The sequence below is a fragment of the Vigna unguiculata genome, chromosome 8 (genome assembly GCF_037176805.1).
Source record: "Vigna unguiculata cultivar grain cowpea cultivar isolate G323 ecotype 2 chromosome 8, ASM3717680v1, whole genome shotgun sequence".
In the NCBI taxonomy this organism is placed as follows: Eukaryota; Viridiplantae; Streptophyta; class Magnoliopsida; order Fabales; family Fabaceae; genus Vigna; species Vigna unguiculata.
This window is the reverse complement of record NC_140799.1, coordinates 41,159,050-41,171,946: the sequence shown is the minus strand read 5'-3', so window position 1 is coordinate 41,171,946 and position 12,897 is coordinate 41,159,050. Positions and strand designations below refer to the sequence as shown.

General features: G+C 33.0%; 2 protein-coding genes across 3 annotated transcripts; one reads left to right on the top strand and one right to left on the bottom strand.

Annotated features, from left to right (window-relative positions):
* Positions 1-5,171: 5,171 nt before the first annotated feature.
* LOC114193675 (putative L-type lectin-domain containing receptor kinase S.7) lies at positions 5,172-7,552 on the bottom strand. Its single transcript, XM_028083561.2, has one exon. The coding sequence runs from the start codon at positions 7,383-7,385 to the stop codon at positions 5,340-5,342; it is 2,046 nt and encodes a 681-aa protein (XP_027939362.2). The 5' UTR covers positions 7,386-7,552; the 3' UTR covers positions 5,172-5,339.
* A 56-nt stretch (positions 7,553-7,608) lies between these two features.
* On the top strand, positions 7,609-11,865 carry NMNAT (nicotinate/nicotinamide mononucleotide adenyltransferase). 2 transcript variants are annotated; one of them, XM_028083344.2, is made up of 11 exons: positions 7,609-8,359; positions 8,452-8,515; positions 8,719-8,798; positions 8,904-8,977; positions 9,382-9,467; positions 9,755-9,838; positions 10,011-10,095; positions 10,199-10,278; positions 10,938-11,039; positions 11,329-11,387; positions 11,486-11,865. In XM_028083344.2, the coding sequence occupies exons 1-11, from the start codon at positions 8,313-8,315 to the stop codon at positions 11,586-11,588; spliced, it is 864 nt and encodes a 287-aa protein (XP_027939145.2). In that variant the 5' UTR covers positions 7,609-8,312; the 3' UTR covers positions 11,589-11,865. The 2 variants fall into 2 exon arrangements, with proteins under 2 accessions (XP_027939145.2, XP_027939146.2); XM_028083345.2 differs by having other exon boundaries at positions 8,452-8,526.
* The last annotated feature ends 1,032 nt before the right edge of the window (positions 11,866-12,897 follow it).

The window sequence follows — 12,897 nt, the reverse complement described above, 5'->3', positions numbered from 1 at the left end:
AATAACAAATAATGTCTTGATTTCAAATGTTCTTTATTGTCTTGATTAATATATATTTTTTTCCTTTGTCAGCACTTTAATAATGAATTAATTATATCAACAATTTGAAAGTTGTCTTGAAGGTTACAACTAGGGATGTCAAAAATATTTGCGCTCCTGGATATTTGCGGATAAAATCCGCGGCGGATAATTACTACCTGCGGGTATTTATTATCCATGGGTAGCGGGTATCGGATATTTTAATACCCGTTTATAAATGGGTCGGGTACGGATATCATACTATCCGTACCCGCGGGTACATGTTACCCGCAAAAACTTAAAATTAAAATTTAATACATATTTTATTAAGTTAAATTTAATTAAAATTAAAATTAACAGTATATTTTATTATGTCAAATTTAATTATAATTAAAATTTAATTTTATTTATGTTTTATTTTTATAATTTTATATTAAAATTTTTATAAAATATATATATTTTTTAAAATATTTGCGAGTATCGGGTATCCACAGATACTCACGGATTTTAAAAATATCCACGAATATTTTTTAAGCGGATACTCGACGGATAATCGGACGGATAGCGGACAGATTTTTTTTACGATCAGGTTGCGGATAGGCACTATCCGTGTCCAACCCAATCCGTTGTAACTCTACGAAGTTGTATTTATACGAAGGCTTAAAATATATTTAAGCCTAAAAGATATGGCATAAATTAAAAATATTTATTTATTTATGGGGTTTTAGTTATAACTTAATTTTTGTATTTGGGAATGTTTATTCAGCTTAATTAAAAACAATACAAATTTATCACAGTAAGATAGGTTATTCATATTTTTTGTTATATTAAATTCACAAAGAAAAAGAAAAATATCGGATCAAATAAATTCTATAATATTTGGACAAAAATTAGTAGTATGACTGGATCAGGTTTTCCTAATCCTTAAGTCGATTTTCATAACATGATAAGCATATCCTGATATTAACATTAACTAATTTTCATAACTCTAATTAATTTGAACTGTTTTTTTTTTCACCACAGAAGAAAATTAATTATTTTATTTTGAAATTTTACTCTTTCTCGTAATTGACAAAAAAAAAAACTTATCAGTTTCAAAATAATATTTACAACACTTTTAAAAAGTTTAAACCAAGAAGTTAGTTATAACAAATTTTCAAAATAAAAATTTAATTGTTTAATTGCAACAATTAACATCTTTTATATATATATATATATATATATATATATATATATATATATATATATATATTAAAAAAAATATTAAATCATTCCTAATTCTGTTTGTCTTAAACATCAGTGAGACTTAATTTCTCTTTTAAGAGGAGTTACCAAAGGTGAAAAATTATTAAATCCTTTTTGAGTTTGAATTTGGTTTCTCAAACTAAAGATAAAATAGATAAATGAGTTGTAAAATACTAATTAATATATATATATATATATATATATATATATATAATTAAAATTTCATTTCATTAAATAATAAAATTAGTTAAATTTTATTTTAATTTATTAAAGTATGAATGAATTTTATAAAAATAAAAATAAGAATTTGTTACAAACATATTTAAGGTTTTTTTTATTATTATACTTCCTCTTCTTTTGTATATTAAATTATTTATTAAATTCACCACAAGAAATGGTTAAATTGAGAATGTAATTCCTTACAATTAAAAATGACTATTTACATACATTTTATATTTTGTGTTTGAATTAAATATAGTTTATTAAAGACGCATCATTTTTTTTGAATCTAAGGCGTTTTAAAATTTAAAATTTTTAATTAATTTATGTAAATAAAATGCTTACAATAAAAAAATTAAATCAAAATAATCGAAATTCTCCAATTCGTTTCGTTCAAACCTCCTTCTCCTTCTTCTAAAATGTCCCAAATCCTCCATTGAAACCCCTTTTGAAATCTCGCATTCACCTCTGAAGCATAAACATTGGTGTGCAACTACAACTCTGAAACCGCAATTCGAACGAGATTTTGGTGCGACGTGTGTGAGTGGAAAAGAGGAAAATGTATTCACTTTTCCTCCTCCTTCTCCTTCTTCCATGAAGAACCCACTTTGATGCCATTAATGGTATGAGAAACTAAATCTCATAACTCCTCTTTTCCTTCTTTGCTTATGTAATCATCATGCTGTTTTAGTTTTATATTTTTTTAAGAATGGATAATTCACAGTCTGATAATGATAGCTTAATAGTGAAATCAACGAAATACATTCTGATATCATCTTCTTAACACTCACTTATATATTATTATGATTTTACTAGGTTAATTTTGTTTAAGAAGCATGATTTTAATGTTGATGAAATCATTCCATTGTTGATAAGAATGCAAATATGTTTAAAGTAATAACACCACCCTGATGGCTGCAGTGGGATTAGGAAGAAAAAGATAGATCAGAAAATGACCTATTTTCTTTCTTTTGGTTGAGTTTTTTTCTTGTGACATTTCTAGTTCTGTATATAGCACCCTTTTTATGAGCACCCTTATGCACCACCATAATTGGAAGGACAACCAGTTGCATACTCTGCATCCACCCTACAACCAGTATAAACTGATATACATAGGAAATAGTGTTGCTTACGTGATGTTAAAGTTTTTACCATTATCACTCTATAAAGGTGAGTTTTGGTCCATTTGGGATTGATTTCATCCTCAGACGGATTTACTCATAAAGGTAACAATAAAATTCAGTAATGGAATCACTTAACATCATTTTTTACAAGTCATCAAGGAAATCCATTTCAATACACACACTCGAGGCAATATTTGCTGATCTTTCTTGAAAAACTTGAGATAAGTAGCCTAATTTCAATTTATATTTTGGAAATTAGTTTTAGAAGATTTTTTGAAGAAATATTATTACTCAAATATAACTATTACATATGACTTTTAATGTAATTATCAGGAACCTAAATAATAGTTTAAACAATATTTTTATTTTGTTAAACTCATTCAATAAAAAAAAGTGTGAAATATGTCGCATAGTACTGATGGAACATGACAGCTTTTACATTTGGCTATTCTATTCGAAGTTAATTAAAGGCATTGGTATGCAAGGACTATAAATGAGTAAGATAGACATAAACATGTCAACCAAAATGTTCCTCTCTTGGTATATATATAGTTGATACAATGAAACTTGTTATTGAGAATAACCATTCAAATATGGTATCTGGATAGATAAAGTATAAACTGACAACAATATATTCTAACGTAACTCTGCCACCCACCCACTAAATAGATTTATGTGAGAGATATTATTGAAACAACAGTGAAGGGTTTAGAATAGACGCTTTAATTGACTCAATGATCAAGTGAGTGCTTCCAATTAGTTGTGTCTGAGCCTCAGTTAATGAATTAAAAACTAACACTCTTACTGTAGCTGCATAACTTTAATTGCTTCATGCCTTATTATAATAAATAGTACATACTTTTATTCTTTTATTCTGGAAGAGCTTGAGCCTCCAACCAATCCATTTTGATAGTTTGTTCAACCACGAATTTCTAATCCTTGAGACCCCTTCAAAACATTAATTTCTAATCCTTGAGACCTTCAAACTTGTGTTCTTCTTTGTTTTGATTTTTGGTTCAACTTGATTTTCAATCATATTGAACTGGTTCGATCTTTTGTCTGACTCGACCTTCATTCTAGTTAGATTTGGTCTGATTCAAATTTCGGTTAAATCAATCTTCGATCCGAACTGAGGTGGTCTAACTTGACTCAGTCTAACTTAATCTTTGACCTAACTCAACATTCGACCTAATCGACCCAATTCAACCTTCGATCGAGTTTAGTCTAGTCCACCCTCTACTTGAACTTAGACTTGACTCGACTTGAACTTCATTTCTTTGCTCATTTGACGTGGGACATTCCTTCACTTGTATCTTAAACTTACGAGAAGTGCTTATGAGTAGATAGATGAAGTTAATTAAGATTAGTATGCTCTGTTCACCAAATATTTAATTTCCATGACATATTATTTATTTGAATTAATTCCTTTAGAAGATACTGGATGGGATCCCAGAAGAGCATGTACTTATATATAATACTATTTATGCTAAAATAAGTGTTAGAGGTTGAAAAGTAAAATTTTAAAAATAAGAAAGTTAAATTACATATAAAATCTTATTCATATAGTAATTTCAAATTAAAACAATAAAAAACATAATATAATCATTTGATAATTAATAGTTTTAATTTAACTTTTTAAATGCTATATTTATCACATAACAAGGATGTGCATTTATGTTTATAAATAGATGGTTTTTCATTTAAATTAGTTTTATAACAAATTAAAACATTAACAAGTTTTTGGCTTGTGGAACGCATATGATATAAAATTAAATTTATAATAAGTAAATAATTTCAAATATATAAACTTTATTTATATTTTAATTTTTTTTCCGAAAATTAATTTTATTCTTTTTACCAGATTTCGATTTTAAAAGCTTCATACGATATTGTCAAAAAATAAAGTTAATGGATAAAACAGAAATTATAATTCTTTTCTATAATTATAGACTGGACAATTATTTTCTTAAAAAAACGAAAAAGTTAACATTAATTCTTGTGTTGAACTTTACATTTTAATTTTGGTGTCATTTTTTCTTTGTTTGATAACAGAATGAGCTTTTTCTCCCTGCACCCCTCATGTAATTTCTTCACACACTCCCCTATTTTAAAAAAAAAAAATCATTTTGCACCTTTTTAAAGTGACTTCTAGAATATGATTTTAGAATGAGATTTTCAGAACAAAAGTTTTAATATAAAATTTCTAAAACCCACATGAAATGTCTCTCAGAACAAGTTTTTCATAATAGAATTTCTAGAACAAATTTATAATATCTTTCAAAATGTCCTATTTTGGAATAAACTTTTCGAAAATGTTGTTTTTTTTCGTAACATGTTCTCTTTCTCCTTCTTTCTCTCTTTTTCATTGGTTTGGTGTAAGGTTATTTTAGTATTTTACTCTATTACTACGAGTTGCATTTAGTAATGATGGGGTGCAAGAAGCCCAACGCCCATTCTATGAACAAGGTCCTCATCGAGAATTCTACGTTGGAACATGAGTGCATGATTGCTAAAATATACAATCTAGGTTAATAGTAGTAGCAATATACAAACTTGTGACTCAATCAATTCTCTAATTTCCGCATTTTGTACACTTACAAAATTGCAAACACTTGTTACTCTAACTTGTTTGAGCCATGACTAAAACAAAAACAAGCTTCTTCTGTTGTACCCTGAGCACACACACGGTAGTTCAGTGAATGAAGTGTCACTGTGTATGAGAAAAAGTTGAGCTCAGTCAAAGTTGATCTCACACACAGACCTGCTGGTACTGAACTCTTCTTCAGTGTCAGAAACAATGTCCTCAATAGTGAGGGGAAGTGCAGAAGAAAAGGTGAGTGTTGGTTTAACTTTTGGCACAGTAAGTGGTGGAGCCTCATGGTTCAGAATCTGAAGCACCCTTCTCATGGAAGGCCTCCCAGAAGTATCAGGGTTAGCACAACTCAATCCCAAGAGCAAAAGCATCTTCATTTCTTCTTCCTCAAATTCCCCATTCAACCTCTTATCAGCAGCTTCAATCACCTTCCCCTCAGAATGCAGCCCCCAAACCCACTCAATCAGATTCACCATTTTTGACCCTTCTCTCTCAATTGGCCTCCTTCCACAAGCCACTTCAAGCACAACCACCCCATAGCTGAAAACATCAGATTTATCAGTGGCCTTTCCGTACTGAAGATACTCAGGGGCAAGGTACCCCATTGTTCCAGCCGTCAAAGTGGACACAGGACTCTTATCATGATCCATCAACTTTGCCAATCCAAAATCCCCCAACCTAGGATTCATGTTTCCATCCAGCAAAATGTTCCCAGTTTTAATGTCCCTGTGAACCACTCTCCGCTCACATTCTTGGTGAAGGTAAACCAGCACAGAGGCCAACCCAACAGCGATGTTCACCCTGTGAGACCAACTCAACAACCTTCCCACTTCAGGTTCCTTGTAAAGCATCTTGTCTAAACTTCCATTGGGCATAAACTCGTACACCAGCAATAGCTCTCCCTTCTCAACACACCAACCTTGCAGCTGAACCAAATTCTTGTGCCGCAAACCGGCTATGATGGAAAGTTCAGACAGAAACTCGGTCTTCCCTTCGTGAGAGTGCCGCGACCTTTTCACTGCAGCGATGGTTCCTGAAGAGATAAAGAAAGCCTTATACACCGTCCCAAATGATCCGTGCCCAACGATCCTACTCGGATGAAACTCTCTTGTCGCAAACTTCAACTCTTTGTAATCGAACGCCCTGGGACACGCCACGAAACCATTCTGAAACTTTTCTTCTCTCTCACCCCGAGATTTTCGAACAAAGACATACCCCAAGACTGAAAAAACCACAAAGAAAGAGACAGATCCCGCAACAACCACACCAATGCCAACCCTCTTATCATGCTTCTTGGAAGTGAATTTAGTGTTTGAACTAGAAACAGAAGCAGAACCCCGAGAGCCAGAACGTGAACCTGAAACAGGTACAGTTCCCACCACGGAAACGTTGTGAGGGTGCAGCCTCGTTCTTGCGGGAGCAAAAGCAGTGTGAAAGGTCCAACTCTGGATTTGGTGAATCTCGGTAATTCCTTGAGTGGAAGCGGAGAATCCAATGTAAACGGGGTTTCTCAAGTGTTGAGAAAGATTGAACTTGACGGAGAGGACGGGGTCCACGGGTTTCGGAAGTGAATAGCTCAAGAAAACGGTGAGAGAAGTTCGACCGGCGTCGTAGTCGATCCATGCGATGATGGTGTTGCCGCTCTTGAGGTCGATTCCGTGCAAGGATGGGTCACCGGTTTTGAGGGACTTCACGGAGTCGACGTCGAAGCCGACGTGGTTCTCGTTAGGGTCGCCGAAGCGGGAGTCGAAGCGCGTGTCGAACTCGACGGCGACGAAGGAGGAGGGGAGGCCGAGTGGAGCGGAGAGGGAGAGGTTGGAGGAGGCGGTGTTAGGGGAGAGGAAGAAGGCAAGGCCGTCGCCGGAGGAGGCGGGGTTGAGATTGTTGATGGAGAAGGTGAAGGTGGTGGAGAAGGAGGCGAAGGTGGCGGTTGGAGGGTGGAAGAGTGGGATGGGGTAGGCGTAGATGACGGCACCGGTGCTGGAGGTGGAGGCGACGTTGGTGAGTCTTACGACGCCGTTGCTCCATAGAAAGGAATCTCCGAGGAGGGTGATGTTGTTGTTGTTGGGAGTGAAAGAAGGGAAGTCGAAGCTGACGCTGTTTTGTGTGGCTGCCACCTCACTGAGAGCGCCGAAGAAGAGCATGAAGATGATGAAGAAGACAAGCATGCACATGCACGTAGCCATGCCTTCTCCAAGAATCAACAAGAAATCAATCGATCGATGGAGAAGAGTGTCTGTGTCCACTGTCTCTCTCTGTAACGACAAAAATATAACACTATTTTTCTATTTTCCATCTAAGCTTCACCAAGTCATGCTTGGGTTGGGTGGATACAGTTTGGGTGAAATTTCACTAATTTAATTTAACTCAAATTTATATTGTGTTCATTTATTTTATTGGATTAACAAAAATAAATTAAATAAGTAATTTTATTAATTTCTAAAAAAGCATGTAAATCGAAATAAATTTTATTAATTTTTTGGATATTGTTTTCTCTACCTCCACGATTACTAGTTGCACCCCAATCATAACATAACATAACATGAAAAGACTTCAATATCTTTTATCACTCTTTCCAAAATATATCTTACATATTTCAGGAAGTTTTTTCGGAAATATATTTCAACTAAAGATGTTTCTAAAGACATATTCATTTCAAGAAGTTCGTTCCTAAAATTTTATTCCAAAAAAATTGTTTCAAAATGCATTTAATGTATTCTAGAAATTTTATTTCCAAAATTCTATTCTGAACATACTATTCTGGAAAGTTCAAAAAATATATAATTCGAAAGTCACTATTACAGAAGGTAAATGTGTTATTTAAAAATTTGATTGGATGCGTAAAGAAGTTGTGGAGGTGCAGAAAGTAAAAGCCTGTACGATAATGGGCACGGTCAACTTTTTCAACCTGGGCCGGTGTCAGATTGGGGGGATGTGTTGGCCCATCTAATTGAATTATACTGAAAAAAAGAAGAAGCGTGAAGTATGGTGTGAGCATTGAAATGGAATATTGGAATTTGGAATTTGGAATTTGACGTCTTCGTTGAAGGAATCAAATTCATGAAACAAAGAAAGAAAATTTCATGAATTGTAGTATTTGTGGTATTCGTTAGATGGTGAAATTACAGAACACTCTCACCTCCTCAAGCAACACACCCAGGTTTCTTCTCTCCCTAATTTTAATTCTTTTCTTTATAATTCATTGCTTTTATACATTGTGTGACGCTAATTCTTCTATTGCTTCATCAACAGGCACCTGCACCTCATTCTCGTCGAATTAAATTTGATTGAAAAGTATCGAGCTTGTGAATTAGCTGTTAGTGACCGGTTTGTCTCTGCTTTCTCATTTTTTTTTCTAGCTTGAAACTCCATCTCTTCACGTTTAGCTGAATAAAAACACATATTGTGCTCTATCTAGAGCTTGAAACTTTTATTTCAAGTTTCAAGTTCACTTAATCAAGGGAAAAACTAGTTGTTATCATTTTGATTTCAGCAATGATGGTATTTTAATGGCTTCAGGTCATGGATGTTCCACTGCCGCTGGATAAATTGGCTTTAAATTTGATTAATAATGAACCCGATCCTGGAAACACTAGCAAGTATGTTCCTTTATTATTTATTTATTATGGGTAATTTTGTTGGGGTGTTTTCTATTGACCTAATCATGAATTATGACATTCATTCTCTTTTTCCCAATGGAACAGCAACAAGATATACGTAATTCTGGTGGCAACTGGAAGCTTTAACCCACCTACTTTCATGCATTTACGCATGTTTGGTGAGTTGGATTTAGAGCTCAGTTTCTTTCCTTTGTCTCTCATCTCTTGCACTCTAGAAAATTGTTGTTTCTCTACCTTGAGACATTCATACTGCTTTGGTACTAATGAATTAACGAAAAGATGACATCTTGACTGTATCTTCACTCTTGAAAGTATTGATAATTGAAAGATTGATATTTTTCTTTTCTGTTGTTGAGTGAAGAAGCATTGGGGGGGAGGGGGTATTAAGATCTCATATACATCATGCGAAAAGAATAAATGTTCATTGGTTCTCAGTACTGTAGTAGCCATAAGTGCGTGAAATGAGAATGGGATTATATGATCAGAGTATTCTCTCATTTAATTTTTCATTTATTTTCTGTTTGTCTGATCTCTTAAAAAAAATTGTGGATGCTATCTTCAGAGCTTGCAAGAGATGCGCTGAATTCAAACGGCTACTGCGTAATTGGAGGTTACTTGTCTCCGGTGAATGATGCATACAAGAAAAAAGTATGTTGTTGCCAAGCAAGTAGAGAAAAAAGATTATTTCATTTATTATATTCATGCTTGCGAGACTTAAACCTTGTTAGCAAAATAAATGATTGAATAAAGTAAAACATAGCTAGGGGGGAAACTGAATTTATCGAGAGTCAATTAGCAATATATTTGAGATTTAAAACACAACTGAGTTTTCAATTCACTTTTTCAGCAAAGAGATCAAATCGTATGTTAAGTGTTGCTGCTAGTTTCACTGCCACATGTTGGTCTAATTGAATTTTGCTTGTATAATTGTGTAGGGCCTAATATCTGCTAAACATCGAATACAATTATGCCATTTAGCCTGCAAAAGTTCAGATTTTGTAATGGTTGATCAATGGGAGGTATATTACTCTTTCTACTTGCTAGATTGCGCATGTCTTTTTATTCCCTTTGAATGTGAAAAGAATTTGAGAGACTGTGCTTTGATGTCAATGTATTGCAAGAAATATTTCACTCTCTCGCAACCTTATTTCTTAATGTTTTGCATTTTTTTCTGGCTATAAACTGCTACAGGCAAGTCAGAGCACGTATCAACGCTCTTTAACTGTTCTCTCCAGAGTCTACAATTCTGTTTGTGGGACAGGGTTGGTATCCAGAGGTATGCTCGACAAACAAGCTTTCTGGGCTTTCATTTCTTTCTATACATGTTTTTGACAATGTTATAACAATACAATAACTTATTTTTATATTGATTAGTGTAGAATCCCTCAAGGTCATGCTTCTCTGTGGTTCTGATCTCCTTCATTCTTTTGGCATTCCTGGATTCTGGATTCCTGACCAGGTACTTATGCATTCATCAACATAATGGAGTTATTTGACAATTCTTGGAACAAGACTCTGCCCCTCCTAATAATTTTGGTAAATGAGTCTTAAATGGTTGTGGAATTCAAATTCAATGTAATTAGATTGATTTTTGTGGTGTTTTTATTTTTAGAAATGACAAGCTTATTGTGTAAAATATTCTTCCTTCTTCCCATGTAGACACGAAGCATGGGTGGAATATAGATCAGGAGTGTCAAACTAATGAATTGGATACATCTTGAATTGAAATGGATAATCCATCCGTAACTCACAATAAAAGAGGTCCAACAATCCATTATATTTTTTTTCTAAAAGTATTTTTATAAAATAAAGTTTAATAGTTACAATCATTCCTTGACCCAAATACCATAGACTGAATATTTGTTTCATAAAGAAAGTAACTTGTAGCAATTGAACCACTTCATATTAAGTGCATTGCAAAATATCAATCCAATAATAGATGGTATTCTAGTTCAACTAATCTATTTAGTTTTATTTTTATAGTTGAATGGACAGATTGATTTATGGTAATGGATTGGATGACTAGTGGATAAACAGATGAATGGCCGCATATGTTGCAGAGTACTGATTTGACAGGTTGTGGAAACAATGAACTATAATTTTGCCAATGTGCTTTAGGTTCGATCTATATGCAAAGATTATGGAGTAGTATGCATTAGCAGAGAAGGACAAGACATTCAGAAGACTATATCTGAAAATGAAATTCTGAATGAGAATCAGGTATTTCACATTCCGAGCTTGACCTATTTCTTTTTCCCTATGTGTTTAAAAGAAAATGTGGTTTATCAATTTTGGACATTTCCAAATATCTGTTTATTGTGTATTTGTTTTTAACCATATCAAGGTCAAATTTTGATGTACATATACAAAGGCGTGTGGATCAACTCGGGGATCTAACTTTAGTGTTTGTCTTTGGGTTTTGCTATGCATTTTTATAATGAACAAGAATGAATTGGTTTGCTACTCAGCTTTTATGCATATTTAAATTTTCCTCTGCAATTTTTTTTAGGATAATATCAAAGTGGTGGATGAACTTGTACCAAATCAAATCAGCTCAACCAGAGTAAGGTAATGCTATGACCTTGTTTACTTTCAAGAGTTACTGGACGATAATTTAAAAAAAAAGGAGACGTTGTTCATATTTCAATGTCGTTTTTACTATTCAGGGATTGCATTGCAAGAGGATTATCAATAAAATACCTTACTGCGGATGAAGTGATTGACTATATCAGAGAGCAACAGTTATACTTGAACTTAATTGAGAAGTAACTATTATTGTTTTTTATTACATTCTGTATAACATATGGGTCTTTGCACGAGCCATTGTACTATATGAGCCCATTCTCGATGAAGAAATAATTGTGTTATAATTTGCGGAAAAATAAAATGATTATATTTATTTATATAATCAAATGCAAGTACTCAGTTAAAGTTGCTCACTTTAACATTGTTGGAACCGCGAGTGGAGAAGCCTTGTTATTATGACATGCAAATTCTGTAACTCAAGATTATTGTTATAATTTCATACTTATTTTTTTCTCTACAACTTTTACAAAAGTGTGTTAGTGTGAATTGTTCGAGTCCGAGATATTTCCGGTTTTAGTCCCTCCAATTATTGAATTTTATTTAAAAGCTTGATATCTCAGTAACCTTTTTATATGTTAGATATTGAAGATATTGAATTCATGTTTACATGATTAAATAACATAACTATTTATCAATTAATATTGCTAGTTGTATATAAAGGTTTTATATTTACATGTTAAATATCACTTATGGATTATCATATGTACTAGTGATAACCTTTTAAATAAAGAGTGAATCCAAAGATTAGATGGTAATGAAAAAATTTAACCATTGTGTAAGGGATAACCATTTTAATTTTAAGAATAACCATTGTGACTAAAATTTATAATAGAAAATATTCTAAATATTTACATTATATTTTAATGATAACCTTCTTTATGCAGAAGAATTAAATATCATGTTAAATATTGGATGAAGAAAGAACATGAAATGACCCATTTTGTAACAAACAGTATTTACAAGGGCCTCCATTTCTAAATAGAGTGCAAACACTTGTTCAATTGCATGTCTACATCACACAGTTTTTAATTATTTTTTAAACGTGTAAAAAAAACAGGTCGTTCTCATCATCCAACAAATTTTGCAAGGATAAGAACAGATCACAGAAGAAATAATGTGACACACGCATAAATTAAGCATCACGAGACATTTTAATTCCGACCAAAATCTTTATGAGGATAATATATGACCGCAATCTGCATGCGATTCTTTTGTCCCCAACATTCTTTGGTTCCAAAGCAGAGTAGTTATCTCGAAGGTTCAGATCGATGATGTCCCTTGTGTTGTTAGAAATGACTTTGCAACTCATGACAATGATGTGAATTCTTGAATAATATGCTCATTGCTTAACTCTGCATTATTGCCTTATCTTAGTCATGTTTTCCATGAGGCTGTACTGTCATTGATAATTTTGTAAAGATAATATATACAAAATAAGGACACATAAGAGATATTATGAAATAAGATGGTTTAAGTGATTCTTGAACTGTGT

Excerpts from the sequence above, each read along its gene's own strand:
- NMNAT (XM_028083344.2), top strand. The coding sequence starts at position 8,313 with ATGGTGAAATTACAGAACACTCTCACCTCCTCAAGCAACACACCCAG. Across the intron at positions 10,279-10,937 it reads GATTCTGGATTCCTGACCAG|GTTCGATCTATATGCAAAGA; the intron begins GTACTTATGCAT and ends AATGTGCTTTAG. Across the intron at positions 11,388-11,485 it reads ATCAGCTCAACCAGAGTAAG|GGATTGCATTGCAAGAGGAT; the intron begins GTAATGCTATGA and ends TTTACTATTCAG.
- LOC114193675 (XM_028083561.2), bottom strand. The coding sequence starts at position 7,385 with ATGGCTACGTGCATGTGCATGCTTGTCTTCTTCATCATCTTCATGCTC.